This window comes from Danio aesculapii, chromosome 2 (assembly GCF_903798145.1).
Source record: "Danio aesculapii chromosome 2, fDanAes4.1, whole genome shotgun sequence".
Classification (NCBI taxonomy): Eukaryota; Metazoa; Chordata; class Actinopteri; order Cypriniformes; family Danionidae; genus Danio; species Danio aesculapii.
Genome location: NC_079436.1, coordinates 12,118,166 through 12,134,837, shown reverse-complemented (window position 1 = coordinate 12,134,837; position 16,672 = coordinate 12,118,166). Strand labels below are relative to the sequence as shown.

The window sequence follows — 16,672 nt, the reverse complement described above, 5'->3', positions numbered from 1 at the left end:
AGTTTTGCTTGCTAACGACACTGAAAACGTGCTAGATAGCTAATAGCCTACAGTTTTTCGTTTAGAATTGTAGCATTATAAAGTACTATAAAGTTTTCTAACTGGCGAATGACATGATCTAGTGGGTCTCAATCATCTTTAATGTGCACGTTCGCGATTTCAGGAGGCGTGGCTTTGGATGACAGGGGAGGTTTTGTATTTGAAAGATATTATGCTAACTGGTTAACATTTAGGCAAATCACCTACTGTACCTTTAATATTTGTTAAAGTGCAATTTATTCCTGTAATGACAAAGCTGCTTTTTGTATGTAACAAAATCCTTGATGAATCATTATAATAGTCTGATTTTCAGATTGAATCATTAGGCCCTATCATACACCCGGCGCAATAAGGCGCAAGACATGTTGTGCGTGATTTGTATGCTATTTTCAGACCAGCGCAACAAAAATTTTCATGTTTTATGCTACATTCTTTAAATAGAAAACCCATTTGCGCCCCTTTGTCAACTCATTGGTGTGCCAGTCTATAAAGGTGGTGTTGTTAAGGTGTATTGTTGGTGCATTGCAATTTTGAGAAACTGAAATAGACCGTGTCATTGACGAAGTAAAAGCTGGTCTAAAGTCCAGCGCAGAGCGCGTTAGTTATGTGCCTATGCAGGTTCAAACATTTAATACATACAGGATGTACAGCAATACACAAATATTTTTACATCTGAAAAAAATAATAATAAAAAAAAAATAAATAAAGGATTCGAATGTTACAAAAAATATTATTTACTACATAGATATAAAAACTCTGCCTCCATGTCTTCTTCGTGGTTTTTCTTCAGTTTATTCATGACAATTTGCATTGGTATAATGTTATTATTATTAGCAGAATCATTTATTATATGCATATTTATATTTGTTTTAATAAAAACAAGTTTAAATTTGTCCATCTGTCCTGTTGTGGAGACGTATGCATCACTACATGGGGCATAAGAATAGGACATATGTTTGGATATAACGTTTTTTGACCACACTTCGTTATTATTGTTTGTTTTTTGTTTGCTGGAAATTAGAACTGAAATTAGAAATATTTTTGAATCAAATCAATACGCTTAACAAACTAAATTAAACATGCTAATGGATGTCTTTAGTGGAGTGCATACAAGACCATTTCCTTATCCATGAAAGTAAAGGAGTTAAGTTAAGTAAGTAAGTAAAGGTTTATTTATATAGCACCTTTCCCAGCCAAACGGAGGAGGCTCGTTCTTTATCCTTACGATGCAGATGGTCAGTTTAACTGTTTTCTCACTAGATTCACGTTTGGTAAATTTTAGGAGTCTTTGACAAATTGGATGCTGAAAAGAAGAGCATTTCTTTGAAATTGCAATCCTTTGTAACACTTTTTATTAATTTATCCTTTTTAATTTATGTTAAATTGATTAATTTATGCTTTCTATTATTCTTTTTGAATAATAATAAAATACATTTATATTAATATTAATTAAGCTTTTTTTATTGTCAAAGACTAGACTTTTCAAACAGTTTTGAACTTATCAATATTATTATTAAGCGTTTCCTACTTTGAATTGTAATTCTATTGCCGTTGCACTGGAGTTAAAGTTATGCAGGCCGATCAAGTATCTGTTGTGGAAGGGACCAAAGCTCCACAACTACAAAATAAATCCTCACAGCTTACTCAACTTAATCCGGCCTAAGAACATGTACAGCATTTTAAAACTCCAGGATTTGGAGAGATTTGTGTAAGAAGGGTTTCTGTTTCAAATAACAGAAGTTTTTCCATTTCTGACGTCCAAACAGAAAGTCATTGTGATCAATCAACGCAGCAAAGCAACTTCAGTGACCAAGAGTGAAGGAGGACACTGACAATTACCTAAACAAAGAATATAAACAGTCTAAGGAGATATCAGTGACTTAACTAAGTATTCAGTCAAACGTTACAAGTGTAAAAAAGCACATGCTCAGCTTTCTAATTAAAAAACTGCAATTCTTTTTAAGCCAAGTGTGTCAGACACATTAATTAATTTGTGACACCTAACCAGGGGTGCGTCTCAGTCAGCTCCCGAGGTCGTGGATCAGCATGTCGTGTACTTAAATTAAGTAAGGAGAGTGATGGCTTGGTTCACTACATATTGGGACACTGAGTGTGACATAAGAACGTCCTCATTGTACAGCATCAAAACTGGAGCTTATAAAGTTTATAAAAGTACATTATAACTAAATTATTTGATCGTTCCACATACCAGCAAAATTTCAACCATTAAACAATTTTAAATGTGTGCTTGATTGTATCTAACCTGTCTAGCTATGTTTAAAGTCCTGGAGTATTGATGCACACTATGCGGCCTAAAAGAAGTTCAGATGTTTCGGTTAACCAAATAATAAAACATTAAGATAAATGAGAGACATTTATTCATCATTCATTTTCTGCCGCTCTTTTTTCTGGGGCCGGGTCGCTGGGGCAGCAGTCTTAGGAGAGAACCCCAGACTTCCCTCTCCCCAGACACTTCCTCCAGCTCCTCCGGGGGGATCCCGAGGTGTTCCCAGGCCAGCCGAGAGACATAGTCCCTCCAGCGTGTCCTGGGTCTTCCCCGAGGCCTCTTCCCAGTGGGACATGCCTGGAACACCTCCCTAGGTAGGCGTCCAGGAGGCATCCAAAACAGATGCCCGAGCCACCTCAAATGACTTCACTCGATGTGGAGGAGCAGCGGCTCTACTCCAGGCTCCTCCTGGGTGTCAGAACTCCTCACCCTATCCATAAGAGTGCGCCCTGCCATCCTTCGAAGGAAACTCATTTTGGCCGCTTGTATCAAAGATCTTGTCCTTTCGGTCATGACCCAAAGCTCATGACCATAGGTGAGAGAAGGAACATAGATTGACCGGTAAATCGAGAGCTTTGCCTTTCGGCTCAGCTCCTTCACCACAATGGACCAGTACATCGACCACATTACTGCTGCCACTGCACCAATCTGCCTGTCAATCTCATGTTCCATCCTTCCCTCACTCGTGAACAAAACCCCGAAATGAGAGACATTTTATTAAAAACAATGTTATTTATTTGTCTTTAACATGAACATACAAATAAATACAATTATTTTTTAGAAAAAATGTCTCTCATTTGTCTTTATGTTTGATGATTTGGTTCACCTGAACCTCTTTCTTTAAGGGCGCATAGTGTACATTGATGCTCCCTAATGGTGCGCTGTGGGAATTTTCAGAACACAAATGTTTCTATGCACTGGACAAATTTTGCAATTTAGACAGTATGTAAAACAAGGATTTTTCATTAGTTTTAGTTTTTATTTCGTTTTGACTTTTTGTTTTTAATTTTAATTAAGTTTTAATTAGTTTTTAGAGGTAGACTTACAAGTTTTTATTTGGTTCTATATTTTGAAATTGCTTAGTTTTAGTTTAGTTTTTATTAGTTTCATTAATAACACTGTTGGTTTATTTCAAGTCAGAGGGTGGTATCAAGTAAAAATAAGTTGTTTGTGGATGTGTTCTTAACGTTGCTGGAGACATGAATCGTTTCAAATGATTTAGTTTGATTTGGTGAATTAGTTTAACCGGTTCACTTAGAAGATCCAGTTAAAAAGAATGATTAGTTTGAGATCGCGATCATGTATAGCACATAAAACAGGAATTAAACCCATTACTGGGCACAAATGTGTTAAATTAATACTTTTAAGTGTCTGATCGGGTCATATTTAATGTTGTCACCGTGCTGTTGTCATGTCTCGAGGAGCACTGGCTTGATCTGGCCAATGGCGTCAGGATACAAACTCTGAAGTGATGTACAGTCAAACACCTGGCAGTGCAAAGTACAAAGATTTACTTCGAAAAGGCTTACAGTGTGTATTAAATACATAAAGACGAAAACGAAGAACATTCACACGCACACGCACATGCACACGCACACACACACACTACAGTTTCAGTTAATTTTAGTTTTTTAAAAAACGCTTGGTTTTATTTTTACTTCAGTCAACGAGAATGCTTTTTTTAATTTTAGTTCTCGTTTCGTTTTCGTTAACTATAATAACCTTGATTTAAAATGGCTAACTCCCTGATTAGTGCACTGACTGCTGAACAAGGGTGCTGATTGAGCCACGCCCCAGCAATACAATTTGTGTACATTTGCATACAATGGTGTGAAAGTCAGGACACATTTGGTGTTAAATGCATAATGTTGTCAGATTTGGGATCAGTGATATTTGATAGATTATCCTACACTGTCTAATGCTTACTCAGAAATCGCTATAGTTATTATTATTATATATTTTTACAAATAATCAACAAAAAAGCAAGTTCCAAAAGAAAATTTCTGACATCCTGTTCTCTGGGCTTCAAATCCATATGAAATGTATTCATTTTGGTGATCATAAATAAAGATATTTTAATTAAAAATGAGAGATTGCCACCCAAAACTCTGATGCTTCTATCTAAAATCTATTTAAATAAAGTGGTTAAATCCAACTGTATGGAAAATAATTGATGGCTGAAGATGGTAATTTTTTAATTTAAAACTCTTTTCTTTGCATATAGACATTGATCAGCAAAAAGTGTTTCAGAGTTGTGTTTTGTCAAATACATGATATTGAAGACAAATATTCACAAATGGATTTCCGATTTTACAAAGCATTCAGATTAGGTCCCAGAAGCTTAAGCGTATTGGCTTGAAATGTAGGAACCAATGAGGTTCATCCTTGTTTGTCATATGGCACATTTGAGCTTCCACAAAGAAAAGTGTTCATCATATAAACCAAAAGCATCTCCTTAAAAGATTTGGATTACACAACTTGATTCATTTAGATTTATTTTTCTGATCTGATTTTCTGATTTATGAATGTTTTGAAGTGTCAGAATTCTGGGTGAATGGAGGAACAGAAATCTAAATTTTTTTATTAAAATGACTTTGTTTGCATTCTGATGATGAATGAAAGGTTTACGGGTTTGAAATGGCATAAGTGCAGGAGTAAATTCCAGCTAATTTAAATATAATTAAAGGGATAGTTCCCCAAACAAACAAACAAACAAACAAACAAACAAAAAATTACTTACCTACAACAAGTGGTTACAAAAAGCTTCTTATAGGGCTGTCATTATAAGGAATTTTTGTTGTGTGATATATTGTCACAGAAAAATGACGTGATATACGATATTATTGTCATTTTGAGATCCTTTTATGCCTCTGATTATATGATGACATAATAATACAAATAGCCATAAACACTTTAAAATACTTATCATTCTTAAGTAGGGCAGCTCATTTCTGTTAATTTTGCCAACCGACAGTCACCACTTGTTAACCGAACATTAACGGTTTACTGTTCAGATTAATCTTACATTATTATGTAAAAAAAATAATTGATGTGTCTATTTTGTTTGACACATAAATGCTGCATTTAAAAATACTGATTTATTTTAGCATGCAAAGAGCAACATACAGAACATCAGAACCTAATTGTTGAGTTTATGCCGCAAATCCAGGACAGAGGCGATCAGCATCAGCGCTGGTTTGGCATCAACTCGTCTGTGTCAGACTGTGATCAGAAATATCCTTCTTTCATCTTCTTTGGCAAAATACATCTGTATGCACGTGTGGTTGTACATGTTACCATCCCGCGAGTTAACAAATGTGTTGCACATTTAGGGGCCAATTGCTTCGAATGCGCTTTTCCATCCAAAAAATGTGAAGCGCACCACACTGCCTTTTTTGTTGACAAGAAAAAAAAGGAGCGTGGTGCTCTTTATTTATGCCACTAGGAAACAACTGAATCAGCTGCATATTGTGTGCGAGTGTTGCTGTTGATGTTGTTATAATTGTAATATTGGGATTTTCAAAATTTGTAAAATCTTACAGCTCTGAATAACTTGAAACAGCGACCACTATTCTCTCCTCCATCTTTAAAAGTTCTCCGTAGTTGTCTTGACAACACAAACACTGCTGTCACCTCAACGGAAACGCAGCCTCTGCTTTCATTCGATTGAAGAATGAAAAAGACGCAACTGACGTAACGCAATTTTTTCCGACCAGGGTTGACTTATTTTAACTACGAGCGCACAGCAAGCAACGCCAAAAACATGAGCCACACAGAGTGCATAAGCAGCGTGCAAAACATTCGTTAGTAAACCATTCAAAAGATGCACCTCTCAGCCAAAAAGCGAGTTCACTGTGATCGGCCCCTTATGCACCCAAACTTTAAAAATATAAAAACGCACCCTTTTGGTTAATGATTAATCGGTTATTTTGAGCATCCATATTCTTAACGTTATTTAGATTCTATAATTTGATGTTAAAAAGGTAAATGTCCTATTATATATACTATTAAATGTCCTATTGGGAAAATGCCCATTTATAAATGGCATGACAGCAGTAAGATAGAATGTAAATGTCATTCTAAAATAGCTTTAACGTTATTTGTATACTACATACAGTATGAAATCCATACCATCTATTGCTATATCTAAAAAATCTTTTAAAGACTGTCAATTTAGAACAGTGCATATGTTTGCACAATTGATTATGGTTTATACTATTTTTGTGTGTGTCTATGTGTTGTGATTTGTGTGTATTTTTTATTTTTTTTGTCCTATGCAGCCTGTCTTGACCAGGACTCCCTGGTAGAAAAGATATTATATCTCGATGGGACATTCCTGGTTAAATAATTAAATTAAAAAATTTATAAATTTGTGAATTTGTAAATAAACAGCAAAAATTGTTGAGGTCATCTCCAAGTAATGCACAATGATTCGATATATTGATTATTGTGACAGGCCTACTTCTTAAGACATTTTGGAGAATGTTGATAGTTTACTTTCAACAAGTCAATGCCTACCAGTTTCCAACATTCTTCGAAATATCTTCATTTTGTGTTTAACGGAAGAAAGAAACTAAAACAGGTTTGTGAACAGTGACGATTGGGACAATAATGAAAGAAGGTTCATTTTGGAGTGAACTATCCCTCCAAAAAGATCATCTCTGTTATGAATTGTAAGCACAATAACTAAACATGAGATTTTTATTGCTTTGCCACACCACTTCTGGTTTCAACATAATTGTACACATGCTTCATAAGCAATTTTAAATTTCCATTCAGTGAGTACTGTTATATATATATATACACACACGTTATATAATACTATCAATATTCTGTCAGAGCCATATTCTTTCATACAGTATGTATTCATTAGTATCCTAATCCCATAATTCCCCAAGCATGCACAAAATGTGAGAGAAATGCTCTCATGTACACAGGCTCACACAAACACAGCACAGAACACACTCAAATCAAGTGTGCAAAACTGCATTTTCAATGCCCTTTTAACCTTTAATAGAATCCAGATAAACAAAGCTGACCCGGAACCAAAAATCATTGATAATCCACAATCTCATAAATGCGATCAATATTCCGCTTCACACCACAGAGGCACATTTCAGTGGCTTCTCTCACAGCATGCTAGTGAATTAAACACGCATCACTTACATAGTCGTGGAAGGCCTTCGCTTCACTGGAGTGATCACATGTGTCCCTTCGCTCAGGTGCTGCGCAGTACAGGTCCCAAAACACACTGCGTGATGAGAACATTGTTTATAGCGAGAGGACATTGCAGTGTCACAATGGTTAGACTTAGTGAGCATAGCATTAATAAAACAACAAGTATTGAACTGTGATTTACGCTTGGACAATTTCAATAATGATATTAGTACAATAATACAATTTTGGTTTGCAGTGCTGTATTCAGAAGCATATTTCTCCCATAAATGTTTTTGCTTTAAGAATTATAACGCATCAACAAACACTTAAAAACATATTTTTGCTTCTAGTTCAAAATACTAATTTAAAATGAGTTGAAACAACACAATTCTTAAGGTTTTTTTTTCGGGGACATCTTAATTGTTTTTGTTTAATTGTTAAGTTAACTTAATCGATTTGAGTGAGGATAACATGAAGGGATTGTGTGGAACCCTGCATTTCTTTACAACAACGAACTAACATTACAATCTTTGATTTAAAGCAAAAACACATACAAGAATCAGACTAAAAAAAAGATACTTAAGACTTAACACTCACTGTCATGACTATTTGTTTCTGTCAGATTTCCATAAACTTCTTTGCTTTAAATCCAAATTTGTGATGTGGTTCTCACTGTACCTAGTTAGCTTAGTCCCTTATGACACGTTAAAGGGAAAGTTGACACAAAATTAAAAATGTACTCACCTTTTACTCATTCTCAGGCTGTTCCAAACCTTTATGAGTTTCTTTAACTGGTAACCTTTGACATTCATACTGTAATAGGAAAAACAACCACTGTGGAACACAATGACTTGTTTTTCAATACTCTTCAGTATATCTTCTTTTCATTCATTTATTCATTCATTAATTTTCCTTCGGCTTAGTTTCTATTTCACAGGTCGCCACAGTGGAATGAACCGCCAACTATTCCAGCATGTTTCATGCAACGTATGCCTTCCAGCTGCAACCTAGTATAGAAACACCCATACACACTCATTCACACGCACACTGATACAATACTGACAATTTAGCTTGCCCAATTCACCTATAGCACATGTGTTTGGACTGTGGGGGAAACCAAAGCACCTGGAGGAACCCCATGTGAAAACGGAGAGAACATGCAAACTCCACACAGATATGTCAACTGGTCCAGTCAGGATTCGAACCAGCGACCTTCTAAATCTTCTTTTGTGTTTGAGAAAAGAAATAATCTCTAACAAGTTTGGAAAAAGAGGAGGAATGACTAGGGAAAATAATGGCAGTATTTTTTGGGGGTGAACTATCCCTTTAATGAGTGAAAAAAACTACAAGCACTGCAGATAACAGTCATATTAAAAACATTTAGGAAATATAAACATATACAGCTGAAGTCAGAATTATTGGGCCCCTTGAATTATTAGCCCCCCTGTTTATTTTTTCCACAATTTCTGCTTAATGAAGAGATTTTCAACACATTTCTAAACATAATAGTTTTAATAACTCATTTCTAATAACTGATTTATTTTGTCTTTGCCATGATAACAGTAAATAATATGTTATTAGATATTTTTCAAGACACTTCTATACTGCTTAAAGTGACATTTAAAGGCTTAACTAGGTTAATTAGGTTAACTAGGCAGGTTAGGGTAATTAAGCAAGTTATTGTATAACGATAGTTTGTTCTGTAGACTATTGAAAAAAATTTGCTTAAAGGGGCTAATAATATTGACCTTAAAATGGTTCGTAAATTAAAAACTGCTTTCATTCTAGCCAAAATAAAACATACAAGACTTTTTCCAGAAGAAAAAATATTATCAGACAAACTGTGAAAATTTCCTTGCTCTGTTAAACATCATTTGGGAAATATTTAAAAAAAGAAAAAAAAATTTGAAGGGGAAATAATATCAAATAAAATTGTAAAAAAATTCACTGTCACCAAAATTTAAAGGGGGCTAATAATTCCGACTTCAAATGACTTCTGTATAATGACAACTGTATATTTAAAGCTGTTGCTTTTATCTTTAAAAGTATTTTAAGTTTTTTGCAATTATACAAATGCTAATATTATAGAGCAATTGGAATTTAGCAGCTGCCTCTGTTAGTTGATTGGATGTGTTTAAAGTAAGTGGGCGGTGCTTAGTATATATTTTGGGGTGCTTTGCTAGCTGCAACTCTGATTGGTGTACTAAAAAATAAAACAATGTGAGTAAAGTAGTTCCCCTTCAGTCATTCACTCTTAGTGAGTTATGTCAGAAATGACAAATTCCCAAAATCGTCTCCAAAATGACATGCCCTTCTGGAAAAAGGGAATACATATGCAACCAAGATGATTTTCTGCACATATTTTGCAAGTAAACGTCATTGTTGAATTAATGTGAATAGATGAGTTCACCAAACAAATATACCATTAATAAACAACCTCACAACACTTCTGTTTTAAAAGATTTATCAGTTATCATAAAAATCTTTGCTTGTTAGGAAAAGGAGAGGAGTTTTTACTTTTCAACTTCACAAGACCCTTTTCACATTTCCAGGTTTCTCAGTAGCAGAAGTTGTCATAGTTGGGAAAACGTAGAGCATAGTGAATTTTTTTACAATCTTATTTGCTCAAATGATAAAAGGAAAACACCACGATGGTGTTATAAAGACTTTCAAAAAAAAGGAAAAAGAAAATGTGTGAGACTGATAACGGCAGACAGAAGAGAGAAAAACGTCTGTCCTTCACTGTCCTGCCCAAAGACGCTGCATTAGAAACACCTCGGACAAGCGGTAATTAATTTTTTGTGAAGCAAAATGATAAAATACATATTTTGTCAAAAGTAATAAATGATTTTGCCTGCTGCTTTATGAATCTAATTAAACCAAATTATGGTTGTTTCATTGGCCTTTTCTATAGCTGATATGCCCATGGTTTTAAGTTGATCAAATATTGAGAGATAAATATTGACACCCAACATGTAAGTGTATCTCTAATATTAAAAACTATATGAACAAGGGCTAGACAATATTTTGGAAAAACCTGACATTGCGATATTTTGTTTTGCTGCGATGTATATTACGATACGAATAAAATTTCACCAGATTCTTTGAATATCTTTCCAATTGGAAAGATTTCAATACTTTAGATCGTCTGTGATGATAAAGTGTTTTTCTTTGCAGTGCATCTGCATAGATTATAGTAAATTACAAGATTGGGGTAAAGATGGTTTTATATTCGCACATTTAGACTTTCTCCATAATAATATAAATTTAGAAAATAATTTATGCTAATTCTAAATAGTGAAATCATATTGGCAACCAATGACTATCAAACATTGTTTAGAGTAGATTAAATAGTGCTAATATTGTAAATGTTGTAAATCATAAGCTGTAAATAATCCACACAATTTATTCATGTTGTCTGAATACAAATGGATTAAGTTAACTTAACAGACTCAAGTAGTTTGAACATAAAAAAATTAAGTTGTCCACAAAAACTCAAGAATTGTGTTGTTTCCACTCATTTTTAGTAGTGTACTTACATGCATTGAATATTCAAAGTAGCATGGTAAACAACCGTGTCAAGTTGTCACCGTTCAAAAATGATTAAATGTGCGAATACAAAACCAACTTTACCTCAATAATTACAAGCACATATAAATACAAAAGAGCAATAATAAACCATGCTGTATGGTTTTCTGGGGAGTCTAACAGTATTCAGGTACAGAAATAGAACAACAAATGTAAAATAACATGATAATCATTGTATGAATAATAAAAACATAATAATATCTTTCTCTTTTAATCTTTATTAAACAATCTAATCCTGTGATTTGACTATTGCGGATACACATTGCGATATCGATGCTCAAACGATATATTGATCAGCTCTAATATGGGCATTCATTGGATTTTGTTGAAATTGTCAAATGCATCACACACTTATGGACTGTAAAAAATGATGGGTTCCAAAAAATCCTTCATGTTGTCCCAACACAAATTGATTAAATTAATACTTTTTTAACACATTTAAGTTGATTGAACATAATATAAGTTATCCTAAAAATAACCCAAGGACTGTAGCAGTTTGAACAAGCAAGAAAGATAATTTTTGAGTGCGTATAGATCAAATCTCATGAATTAAAAAAAAATATTCACATGAAAATAATATATTTTTAATTTTAAAAAGTTCCCTTCAAACTATTTTAACATATTTGACCAGTTATCACAGTTGCTTTTCCAGAACTTAATCAATTTCTCCATCCATCATTCTAATGTTATGTTAATAATATAAAGTAATATGCAATTACAGTACAACACTGATCAGCAACTCAATACAATCCATACACACCACCACCAAGAGTGCAGAAAGCCTGGCGGTTCACCAAGGGTTATGTTCTTCTCCCATCTTATCTAAACGAAATAAAAACACACAGCAGAAACGCAAAACAGTGAATTCATACATCACAACATGACTGGTCAACGCACGCAAGAAATGTAGGCTATTAAAAGATAAATATATATGCAAAAACACACCTCTGATAAAAACGTCTGTGCTGATTTCTGAGCTCCCACGTGCAACAAATATTCATAGACATATAACGCCAATCTGTAAAATAATATTAATTAAAACAAACAGAGATTAATAAAAATATGACTCGCAATCTTGTCCTGGAGATTCAACAACAGTTTGCACCTACATACAACAATCCTTCATATCACAATGGGCGTTCGCAAACACAAATGTTTTGAAACAAATATTATTTCTCTTACAAAGTAAAATAAACAAGACCGTGAAAAAACAAACAGTACCACAACGCAGTCTTATAGCACTTTAACGCCACTGGAAAACCCTGAGCAGGAGCGCTTGACAACATAATAACAACATATCATCAGCTGTGCGTGTAACGACGGAGAGCAGCGCTTACTTTTCCCGAGCCTGCCCGTCCGATGGCACCGCGGTCCCTTTACCTTTGGCGAACATGTCTTTGGCTGAAAATAAACGCGTCTGCCAGCTTGACTGCGATGTTTCCTTATGCTCCAGCTGTCAACGTGCAGCCCGCCTCTGACCCCATCCGCTTCAACCGACCCTGCCACAGCCAGATCATGAACTATGGGCGGAGCCCCGTCCGCGTGATTGACAGCTACATAAACCAATGGATTTGTTCGACGCGACCCCATAATCCTCCTCATCTGCATAAAAGTTAAAACAATGAATCCTGCCTTTTAGCCATAATTTCGAGGAAGTACGTCACGGCCCCTGTTAGATGCTATGAGAATGAATGAATGAATGAATGAATGAAATTGGTGTGAGAGTAGGTTGTTCTCCACATGGCAAATTTGCAGCAATTATCTTCTTGTTAATAATAAAGGAAGATATACCAACATTTTTTGCTCTTAAATTGCTAACTTGTATTCGTTTCTTTGGAAAAGGTTTCAAAAAGTTGTAAGTTGTAAAATTAAGCTCAAATGCATGTTTTATTGCTGGACATCTGCCGCAGAAAACACAAGTAACTCGTAGATCTTTGTTTAGAACCATGATTAACATTCATTTCTTATTTTTCCCCCTATATTGTTATTATTGTTGTTTTTATGTCTGTCATTGCTTTTATTGTTTTATAGTGGTTAAACATTTTAAAATCACCTAGCCTTTTAGTTAGTATTTTATTTTAGTGATTATTCATTCATTCATTTATTCATTCATTCATTCATTTTCTTTTCGGCTTAGTCCCTTTATTAATCAGAATGAACCGCCAACTTATCCAGCATATATTATTCATAATATTATCACAATATCATTATTTTAGTTATTCAAAACCTTGACGTTACTTTATTGATTTTATTATTTATTTATTATTTCCAACTGCTCTTTAGCTGTTTTCTGTAGTCTTTGTCACTGGCCTTCCCAAAAAGACAATCAGACAGTTACAGCTCATCCAGAACGCTGCTGCCAGAATTCTGACCAGAATTCTGACCAGGTCTTTACACTGGCTCCCAGTTATATTCAAAATAGATATTAAAGTATTATTACTGGTCTATAAATCACTAAAGGGCCAATGACCTCAATACACTACAGATATGCTCACTGAATACAAACCTAACAAATCACTTAGATCTTTAGGATCATATAGACTAGAAATTCCAAGAGTTCAGTCAAAGCAGGGTGAATCGACCTTCAGCTACTACGCCCCCTGTTGCTATAATGCTTCCAGAAATGATCAGATGTGCTCCAACATTAGGCACATTCAAATCAACACTCAAAACACATCTGTTTAGCTGTGCCTTTACTAAATGAGCACTGTGCTACGTCCGACAGATCACACTCATTTATAAGACATTTTATCTGTTTTTATGCTTTTTTTAAACCATTTTTTTATTATTTGTTTTTATGTCTCTTATACTTGTTTCTTTTGTTCCTGTTTATGTAAAGCACTTTGAATTGCCACTGTGTATGAAATGTGCTATATAAATAAACTTGCCTTGCCTTTGTTATCAATCTTTATTTTACTTAGTGTTAACTGTTTCCTGATATTGTTAGATTTATTTTTATACATGCTAATTGGCCTACTTTCTGCAGTATTTTATGTCCAAATTTTAATTATTTATCACACTTGTGGGTAATTATTTTTATTTTATATTAATTTATTATTATTTATTAATTTCCCAGTGTTGAGTTGCAGCTGGAAGGGCATCTTCTGCATAAAACATATGCTGGATAAGTTGGCGGTTCATTCCGCTGTGACGACCCAAGGTTAATAAAGAGACTAAGCCGAAAATAAAATAAATGAATGAATATTCATTGATTCATTTTCCCTTGGCTTAGTCCCTTTATTTATCAGGGGTCGCCACAGCGGAATGAACCACCCTTTATTTTATACATCTTTGTCTTTATCTTTGTTGTTTTATTTTATTGTATTTTATTGCAGTTTACTTCAGTAATTAAAAATAAATATCCATGGTTTATTTTACCTGCCTCTTGTTTCTCAATGATATATGACTTAACAGTAACATGTTTTGTTTGTTCTGCTACTGTGTTATAATATATGTAATATAATATAATATAATATAATATAATATAATATAATATGATATGATATGATATGATATGATATGATATGATATAATATAATTTAATATAATATAATATAATATAATATAACATAATATAATATAATATAATATAATATAATATAATATAATATAATATAATATAATATGATATGATATGATATGATATAATATAATATAATATAATATAATATAATATAATATAATGTAGCATAACATAACATAACATAACATAACATAACATAACATAACATTACATAACATAACATAACATAACATAACATAACATAACATAACATAACATAACATAACATAACATAACATAACATAACAACATAACATAATGCAACGCAACGCAACGTAACGTAACATAACGTAACATAAAGTAACGTTAAGCATCATAACATAACATAACATAACAAACATAACATAACATAACATAACATAACATAACATAACATAACATAACATAACATAACATAACATAACATAACATAACATAACATAACATAACATAACATAACAACATAACATAACGCAACGTAACGCAACGCAACGCAACGCAATGCAACGCAACGTAACGTAACGTAACGTAACGTAACGTAACGTAACGTAACGTAACGTAACGTAACGTAACAGAACGTAACGTAACGTAACATAAAGTAACGTTAAGCATCATAACATAACATAACATAACAAAACATAACATAACATAACATAACATAACATAACATAACATAACATAACATAACGCAACGTAAAGCAACGCAACGCAACGCAACGCAACGCAACGCAACGCAACGTAACGTAACGTAACGTAACGTAACGTAGCGTAACGTAACAGAACGTAACGTAACGTAACATAAAGTAACGTTAAGCATCATAACATAACATAACAAAACATAACATAACATAACATAACATAACATAACATAACATAACATAACATAACATAACATAACATAACATAACATAAAATAGCATAATATAATATAATATAATATAATATAATATAATATAATATAATATAATATAATATAATATAATATAATATAATATAATATTTCTTTATTCATTTTCTTTATTCATTATCCGGGGTCCCCACAGCGGAATAAACCGCCAACCCATCCAGCATATGTTCTACGCAACGGATGGCCTTCCAGCATGCAACCCATCCCTGGGAAACATCCATACACACTCTCACTCATACATTACGGACAATTTAGCCTATCCAATTTACCTGTACTGCATGTCTTTGGACTGTCGGGGAAACCGGAGCACCCGGAGGACAACCCACGCGACTGCAGGGAGAACATGCAAACTCCACACAGAAACGCCAACCGACCCAGCCGAGGCTCAAACCGGCGACCTTCTTGCTGTGAGGCGACAGCACTACCTACTGCGCCACTGCGTCGCCTATAATATAATATAATATAATATAATATAATATAATATAATATAATATAATATAATATAATATAATATAATATAATATAATATAATATAATATAATGTAATATAATATAATATAATATAATATAATATAGGCTGGAAGGGCATGCGCTGCGTAAAACATACGCTGCATATAAGTTAGCGGTTCATTCCGCTGTGGCGATGCCTGATGAATAAAGGGACTAAGTTGAAATGACAATGAATGAATAATATAATATAATATAATATAATATAATATAATATAATATAATATAATATAATATAATATAATATAATATAATATAATATAAAATAATATAATATAATATAGAATTAATAAATATTTATTACAAGAAATAATAAGAGTAGGTCTATAATATAAAACTTCAGTATAGGCTAATATAATATAAAATCTTATATTATGAGAGCTTGGTACTACTTTGTCACAATGTGAGTTAAAGCGCTGTGCTATGTTTTGAAAGTCTTATTGCGCCACCTGTCGGTCAGCAAACTAAGCGAAAAACAGCATGTGTCGACACATTCCGTGCAGTGAGCAAACAAACATCATTTACTTTGACGTTTGTTATTGTTTTGACGAAAGAAGTATCCGAAACAAGGACATGAGGACTTTTAAAGAACATGTGCAAACATGAGCCACGGGGCGGGGTCTTAGTGAATGAACAGCACACAGAC

At 33.6% G+C, this 16,672-nt stretch overlaps 1 protein-coding gene across 4 annotated transcripts in view; it reads right to left on the bottom strand.

Annotated features, from left to right (window-relative positions):
- The window catches only part of ssbp3a (single stranded DNA binding protein 3a), an 89,329-nt gene extending 76,739 nt beyond the window's left edge, over positions 1–12,590 (bottom strand). For all 4 annotated transcript variants that reach the window (XM_056472928.1, XM_056472936.1, XM_056472941.1 and 1 more), the window contains exons 1-4: positions 12,409–12,590; positions 12,017–12,089; positions 11,832–11,893; positions 7,493–7,577 (exon numbers count right to left, since the gene is read on the bottom strand). In XM_056472928.1, coding sequence (XP_056328903.1) covers positions 7,493–7,577; positions 11,832–11,893; positions 12,017–12,089; positions 12,409–12,464 — 276 coding nt within the window. In that variant the 5' untranslated portion in view covers positions 12,465–12,590. The remainder of the gene's footprint in view (positions 1–7,492; positions 7,578–11,831; positions 11,894–12,016; positions 12,090–12,408) is intronic.
- Between the last annotated feature and the right edge of the window lie 4,082 nt (positions 12,591–16,672).